This window comes from Mytilus edulis, chromosome 2 (genome assembly GCF_963676685.1).
Source record: "Mytilus edulis chromosome 2, xbMytEdul2.2, whole genome shotgun sequence".
In the NCBI taxonomy this organism is placed as follows: Eukaryota; Metazoa; Mollusca; class Bivalvia; order Mytilida; family Mytilidae; genus Mytilus; species Mytilus edulis.
Genome location: NC_092345.1, coordinates 20,116,406 through 20,137,577, shown reverse-complemented (window position 1 = coordinate 20,137,577; position 21,172 = coordinate 20,116,406). Strand labels below are relative to the sequence as shown.

Genomic DNA, 21,172 nt, shown 5'->3' with positions numbered 1-21,172 from the left:
AAAAATTGAATCGCAGTTTCCCGTCGATATGCACAACTACATAGTATGTCCTTATTATCTGAAAAGGTTTCGTGAAATTCTGTTGTGTGGTTTGAGAGGAGTTGCGATGACAAACTGTTGCAGTAGTACATAGAAGTAAATAAGTTCAAAGGGGCGTAACTCCTAGAAAAAAAATTGAATCTCAATTTCCCGTCGATATGCACAACTACATAGTATGTCCTTATTATCTGAAAAGGTTTCGTGAAATTCTGTTGTGTGGTTTGAGAGGAGTTGCGATGACAAACTGTTGCAGTAGTACATTAAAGTAAATAAGTTCAAAGGGGCGTAACTCCTAGAAAAAAAATTGAATCTCAATTTCCCATCGATATGCACAACTACATAGTATGTCCTTATTATCTGAAAAGGTTTCGTGAAATTCTGTTGTGTGGTTTGAGAGAAGTTGCGATGACAAACTGTTGCAGTAGTACATTAAAGTAAATAAGTTCAAAGGGGCGTAACTCCTAGAAAAAAAATTGAATCGCAATTTCCCGTCGATATGCACAACTACATAGTATGTCCTTATTATCTGAAAAGGTTTCGTGAAATTCTGTTGTGTGGTTTGAGAGGAGTTGTGATGACAAGAAACACGACTGACGGACTGACGGACGGACGGAATGACGGACGGACGGACGGGTCAAAAACATTATACCCTCCACAACTTCGTTGCGTGGGGTATAAATTTGCAAAAAGCATTAAAAACTATTTTAGTTGATGTCACTGCTGTTTCCTCTCAAATGGGCATCATCCCAATAGTCAGCAATTGTATGAATTATCATTAATATGCGCATATCTACAAATTAACTGTTTACAAAACTTTTAAATTGTTTGAAAAACTAAGAATTTTTCTCTGCAGAAAAATACCTTAGCTATATTTGCAAAACCTTTCAGAATTTTTAAAAGCTCCTTGATTCTCATAAAATTTGTAACTTATTTGGCCTTTTCAACTTTATTGATTTCAGCATCAGTGATGAGCCTTTTGACAAAGAGTGAGCCTGACATACAAATTGATAAGCCTGGTATCTTTGGTGATTATTTTTGAATACTGTAACCCAATTTTTTTTTTGCAGATACTTAATTTCATGTTTAGCCCTTTCTAGACCACTTTGCAGCGTTTCAATTTCGCAATTTACAAATTTACTTGATGAAGTTAGATAAGGAAAGATCTATTTTAACATATTCACAACGATTTACAAAAATAGTGTATATTTGAGTTATTTTTCTACTCGTGAAAGGCGAATAAATCAATCGCCCCCAAAATTTTGGTACACAATTACATAATTAAACATTTAATAGCCAAGTCCAGTTAAAAAGTTAGTTTATAAAGAGAAGTATGTATTTAACTCACAGGAACAAAGTTCTTAGCTTTATGACATTCATCAAATATAAGACAGCCATCAAAGTTATCACCACCACACCAGTTCACAAGCTGTTGTATTCTACTATGCTTAGATGTACTGAATACTCCTAAAACAATATACATTAATGTTAGGTATGTCAAAAGATCTGAAATCTAATACTCGAGTTCAATGTACTATGTCATCATACTCATGAGTACTCTATCATACTCATGAGTACTCTAGTACTCAGATAATTCTTTAAGTCTATGCAAAAGTATTGATTTTTGTTAGGGTGTTGTATTCCACTATGATTAGATGTACTGAATACTCCTAAAATAAGATACATTAATGTTAGATATGTCAGAAGATCTGAAATTTATACTTAAATACTCGGTCATGATACTCATTAGTACGCAAGTAATCAGATGATTCTTTATAGTTTGTTTAAAATTATTGCATTTTGTTAGAATACTGCATTGTTGTTATAACCTTTCTTAAACTAAATCATAAAATGACGACATTGCTTGACAACTTCAACTCTTTATCTACCACTGACGGATATATACACGGTAATTAACAGTTTAGTTCGTAGTGACTGATAAATCCGCTTGCCAGGTCACCTGTGTATTCGCAGTGACTGATCTGATGAATAAACTTTCAACTCTTATATTCCTTTCCATTGAAAGGTAATATGTTTACATTAAAATACATTGTTTTTAACACGTGTTTTTGTTTGCGAAATGCGATTGAAACAATGGCCGTTAAATGGGCTTCATTCTTCGAATCGGAGGAAGAAGATGAAGAGTTTGAGGGTTTTAAGCAGTCTGATATAGACGAAAGTGAAGTTAGAAGTATCGGCAGTGATATCAGTTAATCGGAAATAGTAAGCGAGGAACCGGAGTTAGATAACGACATTTGGACAAATAATTTGTTTTTCAACATAGTTTATTGACTTAATTAGTGTACATAATTGGATCAAAATCAGAAATATAAAAATTCAAACAATTGTGAATTAAATGCACTTTTTATTTTTAATTTCTATACAGTAATTGCTTAATAACTTCATATTTAATTGCACCGCCGTAAAAATTATCACACTGCAAAATATCTCTGGTAGTTAACCTACAAATCAGCTGCAGTAGCTAACTAATAAGCTGTGTGTAGTCGTGAACTGTATGATCGCCTGTGGTAGATAAGAAGTTAAGGAGGCTCCCGGGTATAAGATTTTCAGAAAAAAAAAAAAACTTTTATTTTACATTACAAATTTTATTAATTACCTTTAGTAGTTGTTACTTTATCATATGGTACAAAAATCATTCCAAAAAATTTATTCATGTTGACCCCAGGTGACTTTTAAAATGTCAATATCATTGAAAAAGCTCTAAATTATCTCCCTTTGGTGCAAAAATGTCATTTTTTGGCATTAAAATTGAAATATCTTTTTAAACTCATCGGTGACCTATATTTTTTATTGTTGTTTTCGAATAAGCTGTACATAAACTAAATAATTGTAAAATTTAAGCAATTTCTGTAATTTAGTTCTTTTTTTATTTCGATATTACTGCTATTTCTCCTATTAGTTCAACAGAAAAAAAGGACATTAACAAAATTGTATGCTTTCTTTCGAAGGCAGATTGTGAGCGTAAATGAACGGTGACCCCATTTTTTATTTCATTTTTCTATTAAAGATAAGATAAAGTTCATTTATAGAAAAATATAGCGAAATCCTATATTAAATAAAAAAATTCATTTAGACCCGCGAGCCCCCTAAAGAGAGACATATGGATTATGGCAGAACTCAAACTGTAAGATTAATTGATTGACTGTAGGTATTTTAATGCCACTTTTGGGCTATTTCATGGCAGTTAGTTTTATTGGTGGATGGAGCTGGAGTGCCGGGAGAAAACCACGACCTTCGAAAGGAAAACTGACAATCCTAGTCAATTAAGATTGGAGTCAAGTGCACACTTGATCCTTGGTTATGAGTACCGCATCTTCTTTCACAGCCACAGGGGCATATAAAGCTTCATTTATCTATCTTGAAGCAAAGCTGTCGATTTTAAATAAAACAAATGTAGTTCATGTTAATAAGATTACCTCCACGCTGTACTGAAGAAACTAAAGTTGCATAAGTACTAAACACAACTCCTTCTTTAAAATCGGCAGGTAAACCAAGAACCCTGTAATTAAATAAGTAATACAGTAAAAATATGTACTAGTATTCCTAAATCACAAATTACAAAGCAAATTTAAGGCAAACACTACGAAACCAAATCTAAATTCTATTTAACAGGAATTCCAGTAAAAATTTAATATTTTTTTTCTTTTCATACTGTGTATAACATCTACCAATCCCAAAAAATAATTAATTAAATTCATTGTGGCCAAACCAGGTGAAAAATGTTGTTCAATAATGGACCTAATATTTAGTTTGTTGTCAGTTCATGAATATTCATGATATGTGACCGATTGTTTGCACACAAAACCTGTGCAGTCATCTTTCTGACCATCGACTCTTGCTATAGCCTAAAGAAGAGACACATGTATTCACTAATGATTTAATTTGTAATTATGATCACTAGTATTATGTGTGTATTTCATACATAAGATATAGAACTAAAGGTTATAGTGAGTAGCACACCTACTTAGGTCTTTTGTTCTTTGTTAAGGCCATCGAATATGTCATTTATGTACAACGCCATTGAATTAAGTTTTCATGTTTCATAGAATATAATTATTTTATATTCGAACTAAAGTAATGAGGGAGAATATAATTAGATTTAGTTTTTGTGTTGCATATTCCAAGACTAGCTAGGAGTCATACACATAACAAAAAAAGAAACATTCTACACATTTCTTGGTTTCACTCTTCCATCTATCTTGACAGTTATAGATGAGACTTCACCTCAGCATTATCTTTACCTTGTTTCCTTGTCTAGTTCTTGACACCCATCTATAACTCTAATATGACATCCCAAATCTGTCAGATCTCTGAAAAAATTTAGTCAAAACTCTGTATTTAAATAATAAAGGCATCAACATCTAATTTGATTGTCACAAATTGATTACATACATATTTCTACCTCAAGGAGTAATTTTGAAAAATCTATTATTACAATATGATAATGGAAAAAGTTCAAGTAAAATCCCATGAAGTCGAGAAATCAACAAAATTTGAGGCTTTTTATCAATAGAAATACTTCAATAGCAATGTAAAACAGAAATAAAGGGATAAATGTGTTTCAACTGAACTGCCCTTCACATCTAGATATTAAAATTTAATGATACATGTGCCAGGATTATCATTTTGTATGCTAGAAGCATGTTTCATTGCAATTTAATAAAAAAAAAACTTAAACAGCTAAATAATGTATGAATTTGAAGAGCATTGAGGACTCAAAATTTGAAAAAGTTTCTCAGAATATGGTTCAAGTAGTCTATTACTGAGGTATCAAGTATTCTGAGAAATTCAAAGTTTTGTAAACAGCTTATTTGTTATCAAAGATAGATTGTGTCAACATTAAAGTACTGACTACTGGTCTTGTGATACCATTGTTAGAAAACCTACACTATCAGAGGCATTGACCCAATGGTTGAATTTTTTTTTTAAATCATCAAAGATACATGTACTAGGCTTCTAATTTGGAACACTAGGTGCATGTTTCAATTGCCATATAGACTCTTTTGCAGAGAACTAATCTTGATGTTGCTGGTTTGTTTTATTTGCTGTTCTGTCTTCTTTACAAAAGAGACATCATTGAAATAAAAAAAAATTAAAAGGCTTAAAGAAGAATGAAAATGAGTTACGACTACAAACCTTCGAGCATCCACAATTAGGTCAGAAGAAATAGTAAACCATATGTGTTTTGTTCTTTTTCTTGAGAAGTTGTCAAGAATGATACCTGCTATCTACAAAATTAATAAATCCTGGCAATGTTCAATAGTTACATTTGTTTAAGCACTCTAAGGACCCTGTATTCGCTCACTCTTATACATAATAATTTTGATAACAAGATTATTTACCATAACTTCGTATGACTGTCCAAGCAAAGACCATCCTACGAATATTTGGTTTCAGCAGGCTAAGTTTTTTCAAAGATCACTTCAACACCTTTCACTATTTCACTTAGAACAATGGGTCATATTATATATTTTTATTATTACAAATTACTCATCTCTTTCACTTTGATGTTAGATGTTAATCAATTAAATCAAAACTAACCATGTTATATACTTTACAGCAGATTCCAACGAGTATGAAGCTAAATGTAGATTCTTTTGTTAGCTTCCTTGCTAGCTCAACCATGAAATCATTATTAGGTAAGGAACACAAGCATTTGGGTGGAGTCAATAGTTAAACAGATAGCCAATCAGAACTAGTGACAGAGTATAAACATTGTAAAACTTGTTTTACAAGTCAGTTTAAAAATAAGTTTTCAATCTAAATTTAAAATTTATTGATAAGTATAAGCTAATCCACAAGCAAGTTGTAGGTGTGTTTGATTTGCCAATTTTATTTCAATCAATTACTCAGTTCATTTATAAATCCAGTTATGTGTATGTATAAGGTTAATGACCCCTTCTGTAGCCATTGAATTACGAATGTTCTCAAACTGCAATAATTTTAAAACAGTAAAGATAATGAATAATAGAGATGGGCTATTTTGTACATTTACAATGAGGAAACTTCGATTAAGCATTATTATTTGTAGTTTTATTGCATTTAAAAGTTAAACGGGATTTTGTGGCAAATAAACCAAGATTATTGTAGAAAATCCGCAGATATTTTTGTTATAAAATTTTAAGCATAGATTAGGCAGCAACCATTTGATTTTTTTTTTGGGGGGGGGGGGCTATGGTTTTTTTCTGTACAAACTTTTTTTTTCGCCTGTGGAGAAAAACAATCTATTTTTTTCGCGACAAGTCGAAAACAATTTTTTTCTTTCAATTTTAGCATTACATATAGTGGCAGCTGAGGGTGAAACAAACATTATTTTTTTTTCTCAGAATCAAAAACAAATTATTTTTTTCTCCAAAAACTGGAAACAAACTTTTTTTTCCAAAAAAAACCATAGCTTCCCCCAGAAAATCAAATGGTTGCTGCCTTACTCACTTGATTTTCTATGATGTGCTAGCGTTTATTGTTTACAAAAAGTCCTAGATTTATAAACTTGTTTCAGTGAAATCATTGCTAGCACTGCTTGCAAAAATCCTCAATATATCAAGTACTAAATTGCCAACTATGAAAGTGCAAGGGGAAATGCTGTGAATTTTCTATAAAATTTCCATTTGTTTAGCATTGAATCAACACAAGGGTACATCATCCTTGAACAAAAAATCCGCTTCTAATCTATTGTAATACATAGAATTTTTTAATTCAATCAAAAACTATAAGAAATGAAATTTAATTTGCAAAGTTGTTTAGGGAAACCTGTTTGTATGAAACATACATATTATAAATAGGTCATTGATATGAGTGTTTTCATTGGATGATGAATTGGTGCTATGTTCCTCCCAATTTTGAGGTAATAATCATTTCATGGTTGAGCTAACAAGGAAGCTAACCAAAGAATCTACCTGTAGCTTCATACTCGTTGGAATCTGCTGTAACCTATTTTTAATTTACCTTTACATTATGTTTGAAAATTATGCTGTTATTATTCTGCTCATTTTGGGCACCCTTATTGGCAAATAAGGTATTTGTTTATTTATTTGTTTCAGCAAATATCAGTTCCCCCAAAGATCTAAAAGCATTTTTTCGTAACATTTCATATATGATTTTAAAAGCCATATTTGCTCAAGCGGCCATCTTAATTGATTTGTAGGACTGATTGATAAGATTTGATTTGAATCAAACATCGCTCTTGAGTCTGGGTTTTTTCTTCTTCAGTGATATTAGTGGGAAATAATGAAAATGTCAACAGCCTTTGAGATATTGTGTATGTCAGTTAAACTGCCAGCTATAATTTTTTAAAAGAGAACATTTGAAGACAGTTCTTAGAAAGATTTGTTCCAATAGACCACTTTCGAGTTCATCCGTCACCGGAAAAAACTTGTCAATTATACGCGCCTTTATGACGTCATTTACCAGATAGAGGGGGTCGCCTGTATCCCTGCACTATTTACGTTCATCAAGCGTCTTAGTGATCGTCATTGTGCAGGATAAACTAGAAATAATGGTTGTTCTGTAGGTACTTAATGACAACTCCCTAATGACAGCAATGCTGACTGTCAATTTTGAGAATTCAATTTGCCGAATAATTCGTACAATATAGAATTATAGTTTTCCAACCACTCGCTCAACATTGGAACGGAAGTGACGACGCCCCTAAACGCACAAATGAGGTTCACTAAAACCAGAGTTTTTGACGGAAATGCATCGAACTCGAAAGTTGTCTATTAGGGCCAAGCGCTTTAAGAGATGTCTCAAATGTTTTTGTTAATCAGACTCTAGTATATTTCTCATATTGTTGGCTTGGGTCCTGGATTATTCTACAATTGTAAACTTCTTCAATTCAAGGCTAAACAAAAATCACAGTTAAATCTAAAGGAAAATTTACATAGTACATGTATGTGTATATTGCATAAAAACCTAATATATCCAAATATAGTACCTGTCTTCCTTTGCCCACACCAGCAGCATCCCCAATGAAGAATCCTGCTCGCTGACCGTTAGTTAAAATCATCTGATGTCTCTGACACTAAAATAAAAATATCATTCAATTATTAAAAGATTAAGATTGATAAATATAGGTTTCTTCTTTACTGCAGTTCATATAATCAGTTGGAATAATTTATAACTAGCTACACTATCCTTTGAAATCAAAGTAAATATTTGCTCATCTCAAATGGAATCGTATCTTATTTATCAGTTCTTTTTGGATATTTCTGGAAATATTTTGCATCAATAAGCACAAAAAAGATAAGACTTTTTAACTATGCAAAAATTATAGCCTGCAATAATTTCTTACTAAAATAGGGTCTAAAAGACCCCCTGCACCAAATTCTCTCTCAAAGCCCAGACGGGAAAATGGCTTAACCTTTGATGTCATCACAGAAAAAAATTAACAAGCCTTTCAAGACGTCATAGGTATTTGGACTAGGTTCACCTGTACCAACGAAATCTACGACAATTGGTATCCAAGGAATAATAATGAATCTAAGTCAGTAGGAATGTGTGAAGAAGTAAACAAATATCCAATGTTTCTCTGGGACTGTAAATAAACAATGTATTGCTGTGTATACTTACTGCATATAACACCCCTTCTAACTGTAAACTACTGAGTTTTCCAGTAGCAACTATGTCCGATGTTACACCTTCAACAACTGGGTAGGTAGGGTCTGGAGGTAGTAATTCCTGGAAATTACAAAAAAAAAATTGTAAAAGCAGGTACAAATCCTATCAAACTTAAAACAAACAGACTTTGAAAGTAGAAATCTTAATTAAAGGTGTTTATCTGAAAGAAAATAATTCAATATAATAAAATTCATTTTGAGATTATACCAGAGGACCATTATACAGCAGAACACTGAATTAATCAAACTAACAAAGCCAAGCTATACATATGGAGTGAATAGAAAGAGACAACAAACAAAAAATGTAGGCAATCTATGATTATAAAGTTGATAAACTCTTATAAATAAATTCAAAGTATGAATAATTCCATTACTTACTGCAAGAGGTCCAGCCTCTACAATATCCCCTGGGTGGGGCATACATCCTGGTACAATCTCTCTGTGGAGATACTTTGAAAATACTTCAGTACTGAAAATAGAAATAAGGACCTAACTGAGTTAGTTATGTGTTTACTTCCGATAAATGCACTGCCATAATCATTAACCTATAGAGGTTAAAGGTCAGAAGTGTTCAGTTGATATCGTCAATGAAAGAAATTATATAATGTATAAAAAAAATCAACAACTTTTTCAATTATAATTAGTCTTCTTTATGGCATCATTTTTATCTATAATTTTATAAACTGGTATACATTTTGCATAGGTAGTAAATCATGAAAAGATGAACATACTTTTAAAAATAGAATCCTAGTTCATTGGTTATATTTTAACGAAACATACATATGAAAATAACACTAACATAATCCTCTTAGTAAAGAAGACCTTTAACCTTACCTGACACTTTCTTCAAGCCCATCATCCTTCATTTTTCCAATCTCTTCCTGTTCTGTTAGATCAACTGTTGGTGGTTTTGGTGTCTGCTGTACAACTAAACTGTTAGTTTGATACAATCCATTTAGTGTCTGAATCTGTTGCAATATTGGATGTACAGGAATCATAGGTGATCCATTTGACATCATTACTGGTGATTGGAAAGCTCTGTTAGTTATTTGGCTTAAATTTATCATTTGAGAGGCTAACACAGGAGGCATCGTTGACATTTGAAAAGATTGATTCATTTGACTGACATTTGGCGATATCAAATTTTGTGAGAGCATTGTTTTGTTATTTTGTTCAACCTGAGGAACAGTTCCTTCCTTAGAGTTCAATATCTGGGACAGTACTGACCTATGTTGACCTAATGAATTATCTGTTCCATTGTTCATACTTAAACTATTTCCGGTGGTCTCCTCTTTTCCATTTAATATTTCATGATCATTGTCTTCTTCACTTTTTTGTTCACTCTGTAATTTGAATTTCTTAACATCATGGTTTGAAGCATCATTTTCCTGTATTAGACTCTCTGTTTCCATAGTAAAAATATAGTCTGAAAGTAGATATAATTAATATTCATGAGAACTATAGGACAAGATTACACTATATATTACATGTATATTTCATTACAATATGTTTTTTTGACTTGGACAACATCAATCTCGAGTCATTCTGAAATTGACCTTCATTTCAAAATAAAATGTATCATTCATAATGACAGGAGTCCCACAATAAAGTGTACAGGTAAATGAAAAAAAACTTTAAAGAAATAGTGTTTTCTGGATCCTGGCAAATAAATATAATTATAAGTATGGAATGCTTCTTTTAATACTTTGGTAATTTTGTTGCATACAGGGTTGTAAAAGTGTTGACCGTGTGAACATTTCATCTGTCATTTTGAAGAATTAAGTGCTTCTGCACTTCATACAAATTGTAATTTGTTCAATACCCCAATTATTTTCAAATAGAAACATTCAATATTTAAGAAATATTTTTGGGTCAAGCAGAACAAACATTTTTGTTTGTACAAATATCAATGAGGTGTATAATTTGTGACAGTTGATCATGCATGCATATCAGCTTGGGGATCGGCCTGTACCATTGTGTATGTAGCTATTTGTTATAACACAAGATGAAAGACTTGTTAGGATCACAGTCTGCGTTTTACGTTACCGCGAATTGGCATTACTTTTCCTTATCAAAATAGGAAATAAATAACTTATCTAACATATACATTCAAATATTAACAATTTACTACCAGGTTGATGTCTGAATTCTTTTATATACGTTTTAATATAATTATACTCAATATAATCTTGAAAACTTGTAATAAAAACATAATCAACCGGCTAGTTTTCTTATACTCATCTAAAGAAAATATTTTTCAAAGGCCTGTCTTTTTTCTTTTACCGTACACCTTTTACATTATCATAATCAAAGAGCAGAATGCTCTGAGGGATATGATTGCCGTATAGTTTTCATTGACACATGTATAGCAGTTCTGCCAACTTTTCATTAAGCAAATTCGTGAGATTTGGTCAAAATTGAAAAGATCAAAGAGGAAAAAAATAGATCCAAGGATACTGCTGCAAAAAAGCATGAACATGCTTGAGTCTCCCACATTTTTGACAGCCCTGGCCTTGAAGGCATAAAACTTTGCTCAGTGCTTGGAGCACAAAAATCGTGCTCGAAAACAATAAAACTTTCATTGGTTGATTTCGAGTATGAGTACAAAAAACTGACTCGAAAGTTTTATGACCGCAAGTCCTGGTACAGCTGGATAGTATTATTTCAGTCAAAACTAATTCAACTGCATATGCAAATGTAATAATCTGAATAGTCACTCAACTTTAAAAGCAGCCAATCCCGTATTCAAGTGTATGAGCAATGTACTTATTGTGTTTTATCTGTGTACTATCAATTCCAAGTTTACTTTCCACAGCAGTCACTGAGAGCACAGTCGCCTGAAGATTTCATAATTATAGAGAAAAAATGTGGGAAATAAAATATTTTTAGTAGTATTATATAGAATAAATTGTCCGAGATTACTCTGACGTCCAACGGCTGTTTTGCCAGACAAGCTGGGGTCGTCCCCCGTCCCGCGGCCACAGCTCGTCTGGCAAAACAGAATTTGGACGTCAGAGTAATCTCGGACTAACTGAAAGTGAGAGAAGGTATTTCACTTCGTATCTTATGGTCCGTATCTTATCACCGTTAATTCTAGGAGGAACCCAATTTCTAACTCTTTAGATATTCATTTCCTTTGGGTCAGTGGGCATGACTCCTTTCCGTACACACTCCTCTGTTTAAATTGAGATTGTTCTTAATATAATACGACATTTATCGACATCCAACGAGTTAGTTTTTCTTGACGAGTCGTGTTGTATTTTGATTTTGACGGGAAATACTTTCGGAAGGGAGACAACTCGAAACGATAATATGGAAGACTCCATTTCGGCTGAAGGGGTGTTATAGGTAAAACTACATTGATTTTAATTTAAATGATGCATATGATTTTTAAATTATGCAACAACAATATTAAATCCTCAATAGCAGACAGACATAGAAAGAATCCCATGAGTTTTAAATTAATTAATAAGCGGGGAATCCAGAGCAACCACTCAATCTGATACCCCTTGAAATCAAGAAAACTATACGCATGCACATTGTAATACATAAACAAACCCGCGACTTGCGATTTGGAACAAGAACGTTTATTAAATGATATGATGAATGGGTCTCCATTTCTTTATGAGAGTACAGTATCAGTTTCATAACGGTAAAATATAGAAAAACTCCAATTCAGTTCTTATATGACAGAAATAGAATTATCGGAATTCAGCTCGCATTTATCAAAACTGGGGAATTCCCTCTGACGTGTTTCTAAATTTATAAAAACACTAAATATAAATACTGCTTAATTCTGATTTTCCGTGTGGTTAAAAACACGCATATAAGTCAAGGGAAATATCAAACATGAAGGTTATGAGAAGAACATTACAGGAAAGTTGTTAATGTTCAATCCTTTTGCTTGTTTTTACCTTTTAAAGCAAGACAATCATAAGAATCTGAGATGTTGCTGAATGTTTAGAAAAAAACGGCTGACGTGAGGGAATGAGCCCTGAGTCAACGGTAAAAGTCTACAGATTGCTTGAAAGCAATCGTATCCCAAAAAAAATCATCAACATTTATGAATTACAATTAATATATATCTTTATTTTTATTCCTTATAAGTATATTTTTATTAGGGCCGGATCGACGTGGGGCCCGATCGACCCGAAAGCTTTTCATGTATTTAAATTTAGATAAAACAGGGGGAAAAAACACAGGCACTTGTTTCTATCCATACGAAGGTCGACTATTCATATACTTGTTTCTATCCATACGATGGTCGACTATCCATATATTTATATGAATAGTCGACCTTCGTATGGATAGAAACAAGTGCCTGTGGGAAAAAACCTTCATTAGACAAACCAAATCTTTGTACTAAAATGAAAATGCATACCTGCCAACTGTCACTATTTGCTGGGGATTTCCCCCATGGAGGCTCCCAAATTGAAAATTTGAAAGAGCAATTTTTAACAAAGCAATTCATTTTACAATGGCTACAGGTTTGTAAACGTATGAAGAATCCAAAAAACAACATTAAAATATATTTGAAGACCCCTTAAAGGTTTTGTTGGACTATCAGAGCACTCTTGCACATAAAATCCCCATGGATTGTGTGAGTTCGTGGTCTAGTGGTTAAGACCGATGGCTACAGTGCTGAAGGTCCCGAGTGCGATTCTCACTCTTGGTGCTAAAAATATCAGTACATCAGAAGGGTAATTTTCACCCTCTCACACACATCTCTGGTACCCAGACCGGAGTTTAAACTAGAATGGGTACTTTGGGGGCCTCGGTTGGTCAAAGTTGTCCCCTACTTTGACCTGGAGATCAATCTTCTGATATATCTCTGGTTTGTCTGTTTCCACCGAGTGGCCCGGTGGTTCTCTCCGAGTACTTCGGCTTCCTCCACCATAATAACAGACTTCCCGGTGTCCTACACACTCCCTTGGGCGGTGTTGGGTGGGGATTGTTCTGGTGGTGGGATAATATTGTAAAGGACACATCTCCATTAATCCTTAGGGAGTGTACATGGATCCGCTGTACCCTTGCAGTCAATCAAAGGGTGCGTCTTAATTGGCGGAATCTCAGTACATACATACATGGGCATTTTTAAAAGTTGGTAGGTATATATGAAAATGTAAAATCAGTAGCTTATATGTGATTATGCAACATCCCTAAAGTTGCTGAAATTAACCTGTTGACGCTCTTCTGTTATTTTTTATACCAATAAAATTCTCTATTGTATGTTTTCTTGAATTATAAAAGAGAGTAATCTAAAGGGTTATTTACAATAGATGTGTCGTTTTTTCTTTTTGTTTTGTTATAAAGATTGACAGATTTATCTTTACATTTTCTGTTGCCGCGATTTTTTCTGCAACTAAACGTATCTCAGTGTTAGAGAGCGTCTAACGGGAATAAACAAATACCATAAAAAAAATACCACTAGGAGAAAGCAGTTAACCAAAACGTACCAATTTTCGGTATAATCATAATAGCATAGTAAGAGTGTAGTGAAGTTACATATATATTTGAAAATTTCTTAAAGGGAAAAAATTCTCACCGTCAGAAATAAACTGTTGGATATGCCCTTAAAGGCACTTATAAAACATTTCTTTTCATAGCTGGGATTTAAAGCAAAATGGCTAAATCTCAATTATTTAACGCCATTTTCAATATTAACAATATTAACATAACCAATACTATTCAATACATTATGGTCAACCGTTTTGATCTATATCCAGGTTTTTTTTATATTTATAAAGCTAACGCATTTGTTTTGTAATAATTCACGGTAATTTATCATTATATTTTTTTTGCTGACTCGGCATCAGCATACTATACACAGCTACTTTTGCATGGGTACTATTTCTGTACTTAAAATCTGTAGTACTGGACATTTACTTGTAATATTTAGTACTATTTCTTTACTTTAAAATTATTGTAATATTTAGGTACTTGTATTATCTAGTCACTGACTTGATTTGTACTCAAAATATTGGTGCAAAAATATCAACAATGATCACAGTATTCCAAGTTTGAACATCATAACTTCATGAGATTTGAAAAAGACAAACGTTCAAAATGCTGAAAATGTAACCGTGCAACCAAAAATCTGTAGTACTTTTAAAAATTTCAAGTACAAATCAAGTGCTGTAAAATACAAGTACTTAAATATTACAATAATTTGTAAGTAAAACAATAGTACTGAATATTAAAAATAAATTTCAAGTACCACAGATTTATGGTACATAAATAGTACATAGATAGTACCTATGCAAAAGTAGCTATGTATGCAGAACAGGCATAGTCAAAATGAAATTGAAGCTGTAACTAAAGTCTTTTTAGATTGTTCTGATAAACAGTTGGCTTGTCTGTGTAGGAACAAGTTCAATCTTTAATTTATCTTTCGAATAATATTATCATTTAATATTCTTTCTCCAGAAAAAGAATTATCAATATTCAGGACTAAATATTTCACACAATTTTGCGTTGAAATTGTGTATTACAAATAATACTTTTAATAATCACACATAAAAGTAAAAGTTACGAATTTTAGACAATTTACGTTTTGACCCAAACACAATAGTTTCTGTTTTCCCCAAATGAACATGATGAAGTGATAATGTATTATCGATAAGCCATTTGCTGCAAGATTCAAGTTCCGTACCTAGTTTCTGAGATATAACTTCTGGGTTCTTATGAGAGTATAGTATGGTACTATCATCAGCATATAATAAAATTTTGCAACAAGTTGATTCAAACAAAATGATTCTTTATGTCAAGTTTATTACAGATGTTTAATGTAATAAGATAAAACACACAATGTTCTTAAAAATGAATTACATTCCTCCGAGTATCAGAATTTACATATCTCATTTAATGTCTAGACCAAATGTTTCTGCTCTTTGACAATCCAAGATATGGGGATATAGTCGATCCAGCCAATTTCGCCAAAAAATGAATATTGAACAAAAATGGATGAAAGGTTACCAGCGTTTGTTTTTGTCAAAAATAGTATTGTCTGTTGAACTAAGCATTAGATTTTTTTTCAAATCTGCCAACCAGGAAGATGTCTTTTGTTTTTTATTTTTGTTTTGGATACGAACCTTCCCATGTCTTCCCGAAGCTTGAGATCAAATATGCTATAGACAGAAGCTATATGCACAGAACTATAATAAATATATACAATCAAAAATATAATTATGTGAAAAAATATCATTTTGATTTTTAATAGAATACAACGCGACGTTTTAAGCATGGTTAGTGTGATTAATCTCAATATAAAAAAAATATTCTGCTTGGTTAATGATTTGAAATTACATTGTAAAAGAACTTTTTTTATCAGGCCACAATATTTTAATAGTGAAAACACAGACTAATCAATTTGAAGTCATATCTAGTTTTCGTCATTTCTTGATTTAACGGCCGATTCTTCCAAAAACCAATTCCCTAAACATGTGGAAATATTGATTTAAATTCTGTACGAAGTCAAATTAAAACTTATTGTCAAAACCAATCTATGATGGTTATTCCTGAGACAATACTGAAAATCTGAAAGCAATCGACTTAATTGAATATTGAGGATAATGCGATCCTAGATATTTTAGCCTTAAAGATTACAGTGAGTTTCGTACCTAACTGACCAATGATTAATCTCGTTTAGGAAACATACATGATGATCACGTACTCCAGATTGATAATAAAAGTCATAGATTGGATATAGTGTTATTTTTGATACAAAATGAAGCTATGATTAAAATCGAAGGTAAATAAACATGTGAGTAGTAAGGATCTGTGCATGCATGGTTAATGCTTAGGATATACTAGTATATTTTACAGCGAGGATTGTATGTAAAAATGTAAGTATAATTATTGGTCATTCTCATAGTATTTTTCTGATAAATATTAAAATAGCGTATCAGTTATCACTTTAAAAAATTCACCCATGCAAATTTTTATACAGTTATAAACCGTTTCTTATTTTATAATGTAGAAAAAATATTTATGTAAATGCATTCAAAAATATTTGGTTTTGTATTTAATGTCCGTTGAAAATGCGAAAAGAAGGGAAAGCAGATAATTCATTTTAAAATCATCAAAGGGGTGGCATGTTTACTATCCTCCCATTTCAGGAAAGAGTAAAACAAAAGAAGGAAGATTGTATAAATGTTGCTGGTCACATTTTTTGGCAGTGTCTTCAGCTTTTGAAATATAATGTTATGAAATGCTCAGTGTTCAAATTTTAATTATACACCAAGGAGTATAATATGTCCTTGTTAGCTAGAAGTACGATGTTATATTGGATAAACAATTATTTTTTCTCTACCTCCCTTCCTACCTTAAGTTATCACTAGTGTGAAATTTCCATGCCTACCCTAAGACAATTATGGGCATTTTTTTCATTACAGCACCGTTAAACAGCGTTATAGTTTTAATAATTTCTTTTCAAAGTCTCGGTAAAATTATTTTACCTAGCTAACTATCATATTTATTCTGCGAGTAGGCAGAAATTGTTACACGGGTTACTAACTTGGCCCTGTATTTAGTTTTTCTTGTAAGACCGAGGGGGGTGGGGGAGGGGGGATGTGGAGGATTTTGAAGATTCAAAAGTTTTATAAATGCATAAATTAATAGAAAATGTACAATTCTTCGTTTCCTTTTTTCTATTCATTCCATGAATAGAGATAAAGGAAATGTAGGGTGAAAGTCAAAGAGACGGCAAACAAACGACACAAAACAAGCAATATAGAGTTCTACATTGATCGTCATCAATTAGTATAGAAAATCTATATATTTGTATTATAGTACATTGATCGTCATCAATTAGTATAGAAAATCTATATATTTGTATTATAGTATACAATATGTTAAAGATTGGGAATGTTGAGAATGAATCGAATAGACTCGAGACATCAATAATATCATTATTTTAAGACTGCAAAAATACTTGAATTTTTCCCTAGTATAGAGAGCTTTTACAACTGCGTGGTCTATCTTAGAGCTTTAAATTACGTACTATAATTAGTGTGTTGAGTTCATAAAGAACAGGGATCACAAATCATAAGCCAGATTGCCAGTCATAAACCATGGAATTAGACGCTAAAAATTGAAATGTTATTCTATCCTTTTCGCCCTCTCCCCCGTAGTAAAGATTAACTATTTTTAGTGTTTGGGTCTTGTCATCACTGTCTATTATATAACATTGATTGATTGTTGGCTGCTTAGCGTCCAGTGGCAAATATTTCATGCATGCCCAGGACGATATTATATAACAGAAGTTCAAGAACTTAGCATAAACAAGTGTTACATATATATCCAGACGAATATAAATCAACGCAACTGATTACCAACTTCTCGAAAATATTTACTAATTTAATCAAAATAATTACACATCGCATATTTTACCAGTAATTTCATCTAACAACACAGACATGAAAAGAACATTCTTAGATTAATTATACATTCTAGAGCAAGTACAATTAGATGGTAAATAATATGGAAGTAGCACACTCAGTCACTAATACTGAACGTAACGCCATGAGAATTGTCAAAACTTTAAAAATCAACAACGAGACGCCAGTAACATAAGTTATCATCACACTTTTTCCATAAACCTCTACAGATTTAAGAACACGAATCAAAAGGACCATTTACTGGGTGAAGAATGAAAACAAACTATAAAGAAGGTTTCTCATTCATTAAATGGAGCCAATATATAGAGGGAGTTGGTTATCAGTAACAGCTTTTAATTATTTAGTCAGTGTTGAGGCATATTTATCTAATATTTATCTATGATTTAATCTTAAGTAGAAGTTGTGAGTATCGACGTGTTCGAATGAGTGATCTTAGTTTTGAACATTTCTTTATCATAGAACTTAGATTAATGACGACAACGTCGTTCGGTGATTTATAAGCAGACACAACAACAAACTTTTGTCCATCACAATTTTGCCATTGAGTCAACTCAGTTTAACGAGTTTGTCACAGTATAACGTTACTTTTGAAATCTTTAAAAACGTTTTGAAGAGAAAAAAATTATGGCTAGGCGGTGTTTATCTTCTACGGTAAGATATGTAGTAAGAGGAAATGCAGTTGCTTATATCTTCAAGATATTTTTTAACGTGTATCTAGGTATAAACAGATGTGGTATAAGAGTGCCAATGAGACAAATCTCCATCCAAGTCACAATTTGTAAAAGTAAACCATTTTAGGTCAAAGTCAGACGGTCTTCAACACGGAGCCCTTGCTCACACCGAACAGCAAGCTATAAAGGGCCCCAAAGTAACTAGCGTAAATAAAGGGCCGCAAAGTAACTAGCGTAAAACCATTCAATCGGGAGAACCAAGGTCTAATCTATATTATAAAAAAAACAACGGAAAACGAGAATCACGTATGGACCACATCAACAACGACAACTACTGAACACCAGATTCCTGACTAAGGACAGGTGCAAACAAATGCAGAGGGTTCAAACGTTTGAATAGGTACCAACCTTCATCCTTATCTGAAAAATAGTGTAACATCATAACAGAATGAGACAACCTATAAAATATCAGTTTAAAAGGCTAAACTCAATCGAAAGACATATTAACACAAGTGAACATAACTAAACGAAGAAATTCAATTTATTTTATTCTATTTATTTCTCGGTGGTGTACAATGCTATGGTCTACTATGACAATACGACCACAAAGATAATTTTCTAAATTTCAGATTTTCAAATTCACCGCACGTTATATGAGGGGAGGAAAATATGACGTTAAAGGTATAAAAAAAAACAAAAAAACACACAACATAACGAACTCAACACTTGATACATTCATTGACGTCATATACTGAATTATACTAAAAGTCTTGAGTTTACATACTGAAATATAATAAAAGGATAAGTATAATATATGTATTATATAGAAATAAGGATATATGGTATGGTTGCAAATGAGACAAATATTGTTTGTAAAAAAACCATCTTTCATATCAAATTTAAGAAACTATAATTGTTTTGTGTAATAAATACTAGTATATAAGCTTAGCATTTTGCTATCGGATTTTACTGATCTGTATTTTTAGTGTATGGTAGACTTGTAACTGACAAGAACAACTTGATTTAGAGTTTAAAATGCCATCTTGCTACGCGAGGCCAACAACGAAGACCTCAGACCAGAGTAATACCATCATTTCACCAGGGAACATGAACCCAAACGAAAACGTTATAGATGCAGGGATGGACAGTAACGTAAATTACAGTAATAACGTCTTCAGTAACAGCACCAATTTCAGTATTTCGCAATTACGAAATGGTAACACAGATAGTTTGTCTCGTATAAATGGCAGCTACACAAATGGTACATTTTCCGGAGACAAATACGAAGACAGTTTTTTGTTTAGGGAGTTTGGAATGATAAGATTAGCAGTGCTGGGGATTGTGATTATGGTACTTATATTATCGACTTGTAAAATTGTATTCAAAATGTTTTCTCGATCTTTACATAACAAACGAGACGATGAATGATTGTTGAAAAATATCAATTTCGTTTAAACTCAACCCCTGGACATGTGAAAAAAAAATGAATGCATAGGACAAAGGATATTTAATCAGACTATCTTAATCCGACCAGCATCGTTGTTTCCCTGAGTACACTGAGCTGTACTGAACAAAGATAATGTTTTTGTAGATATCGTCTTTGATACAAATAAATATGCCTTTGTAAAACATTTTCCATTCCTTTTTTGTATAGAATGTTGAAACGTTCGTGTTGAAAATGGTAATTCAGCTGCTGCTCAGTAAAACGGAAGACTGGACGGATAAATTGAATGATAAGATGACACAAAAGTGCCATTGTCAGCACTCTACGTTGAATTTAGTTTCTCACTTATATATCCGTAATTCAGTATGGAAAGTATGGTAAAGGATTATGCAGCAGAGTTATTACAAAGGCCAGTCCATGACTCTGGGACTCATGAAAATCTGTCTATACACATCATTTTCAAAACTGGTTAGTTCAAATGTTCATCATTGTAAAATGTTGTATCATCTGAGTAATCATTTTATAGCAAAAGTTAAAATTATTTTGAATTTGATGTCATTTTCTCACTCTTTATGTCATGGAGACTGAAATAATATTAATTTCAATCATATCTTCTCACTTCTCAACAAGAACACAAAAAACGAATACATGGACACGGGGAACTTGTCAAAGAGACAGCAACCCAACAAAAGAGCAGAAAACAGCAGAAGGCCACCAAGGGTCTTCAACGAACACAGAAAAACACACACACCAGGAGGCAGGTTTCAGCAGGCCTATAAAAATTAATCAACACTAAACTTCGGAACATACAAATAAAACAATAACAACAGATTTCCCAGTTTTCGGACAATAACTCAAATATGCTGCAAGCTGTTTTCGTCAAACTTGGGCGACTTGTTAATATCTAGGGATTTTGTTCTTTGAAAAATCCACGGGCGTATCGTGAGCTCATGGAGCAGCTGTTTATCTAAAATGTTAATGTATTAA

The 21,172-nt window shown here is 32.5% G+C and overlaps 1 protein-coding gene and 1 long non-coding RNA gene across 4 annotated transcripts in view; one reads left to right on the top strand and one right to left on the bottom strand.

Moving 5' to 3' along the window:
• The window catches only part of LOC139511675 (protein strawberry notch homolog 1-like), a 69,779-nt gene extending 55,722 nt beyond the window's left edge, over positions 1-14,057 (bottom strand). Inside the window, exons 1-9 of one of the 3 annotated variants that reach the window (XM_071298679.1) lie at positions 14,006-14,057; positions 9,507-10,098; positions 9,051-9,141; positions 8,626-8,733; positions 7,991-8,077; positions 5,194-5,285; positions 4,299-4,367; positions 3,474-3,556; positions 1,385-1,503 (exon numbers count right to left, since the gene is read on the bottom strand). In XM_071298679.1, coding sequence (XP_071154780.1) covers positions 1,385-1,503; positions 3,474-3,556; positions 4,299-4,367; positions 5,194-5,285; positions 7,991-8,077; positions 8,626-8,733; positions 9,051-9,141; positions 9,507-10,084 — 1,227 coding nt within the window. In that variant the 5' untranslated portion in view covers positions 10,085-10,098; positions 14,006-14,057. Of the gene's footprint in view, positions 1-1,384; positions 1,504-3,473; positions 3,557-4,298; positions 4,368-5,193; positions 5,286-7,990; positions 8,078-8,625; positions 8,734-9,050; positions 9,142-9,506; positions 10,099-13,851 lie in introns of all 3 variants that reach the window. The other 2 variants (XM_071298678.1, XM_071298680.1) reach the window with 2 other exon arrangements.
• Positions 14,058-16,176: 2,119 nt separating this feature from the next.
• On the top strand, positions 16,177-20,372 carry LOC139510512 (uncharacterized). Its single transcript, XR_011661896.1, has 2 exons — positions 16,177-16,516; positions 19,728-20,372. It is a non-coding gene; the product is annotated as an uncharacterized lncRNA (long non-coding RNA).
• The last annotated feature ends 800 nt before the right edge of the window (positions 20,373-21,172 follow it).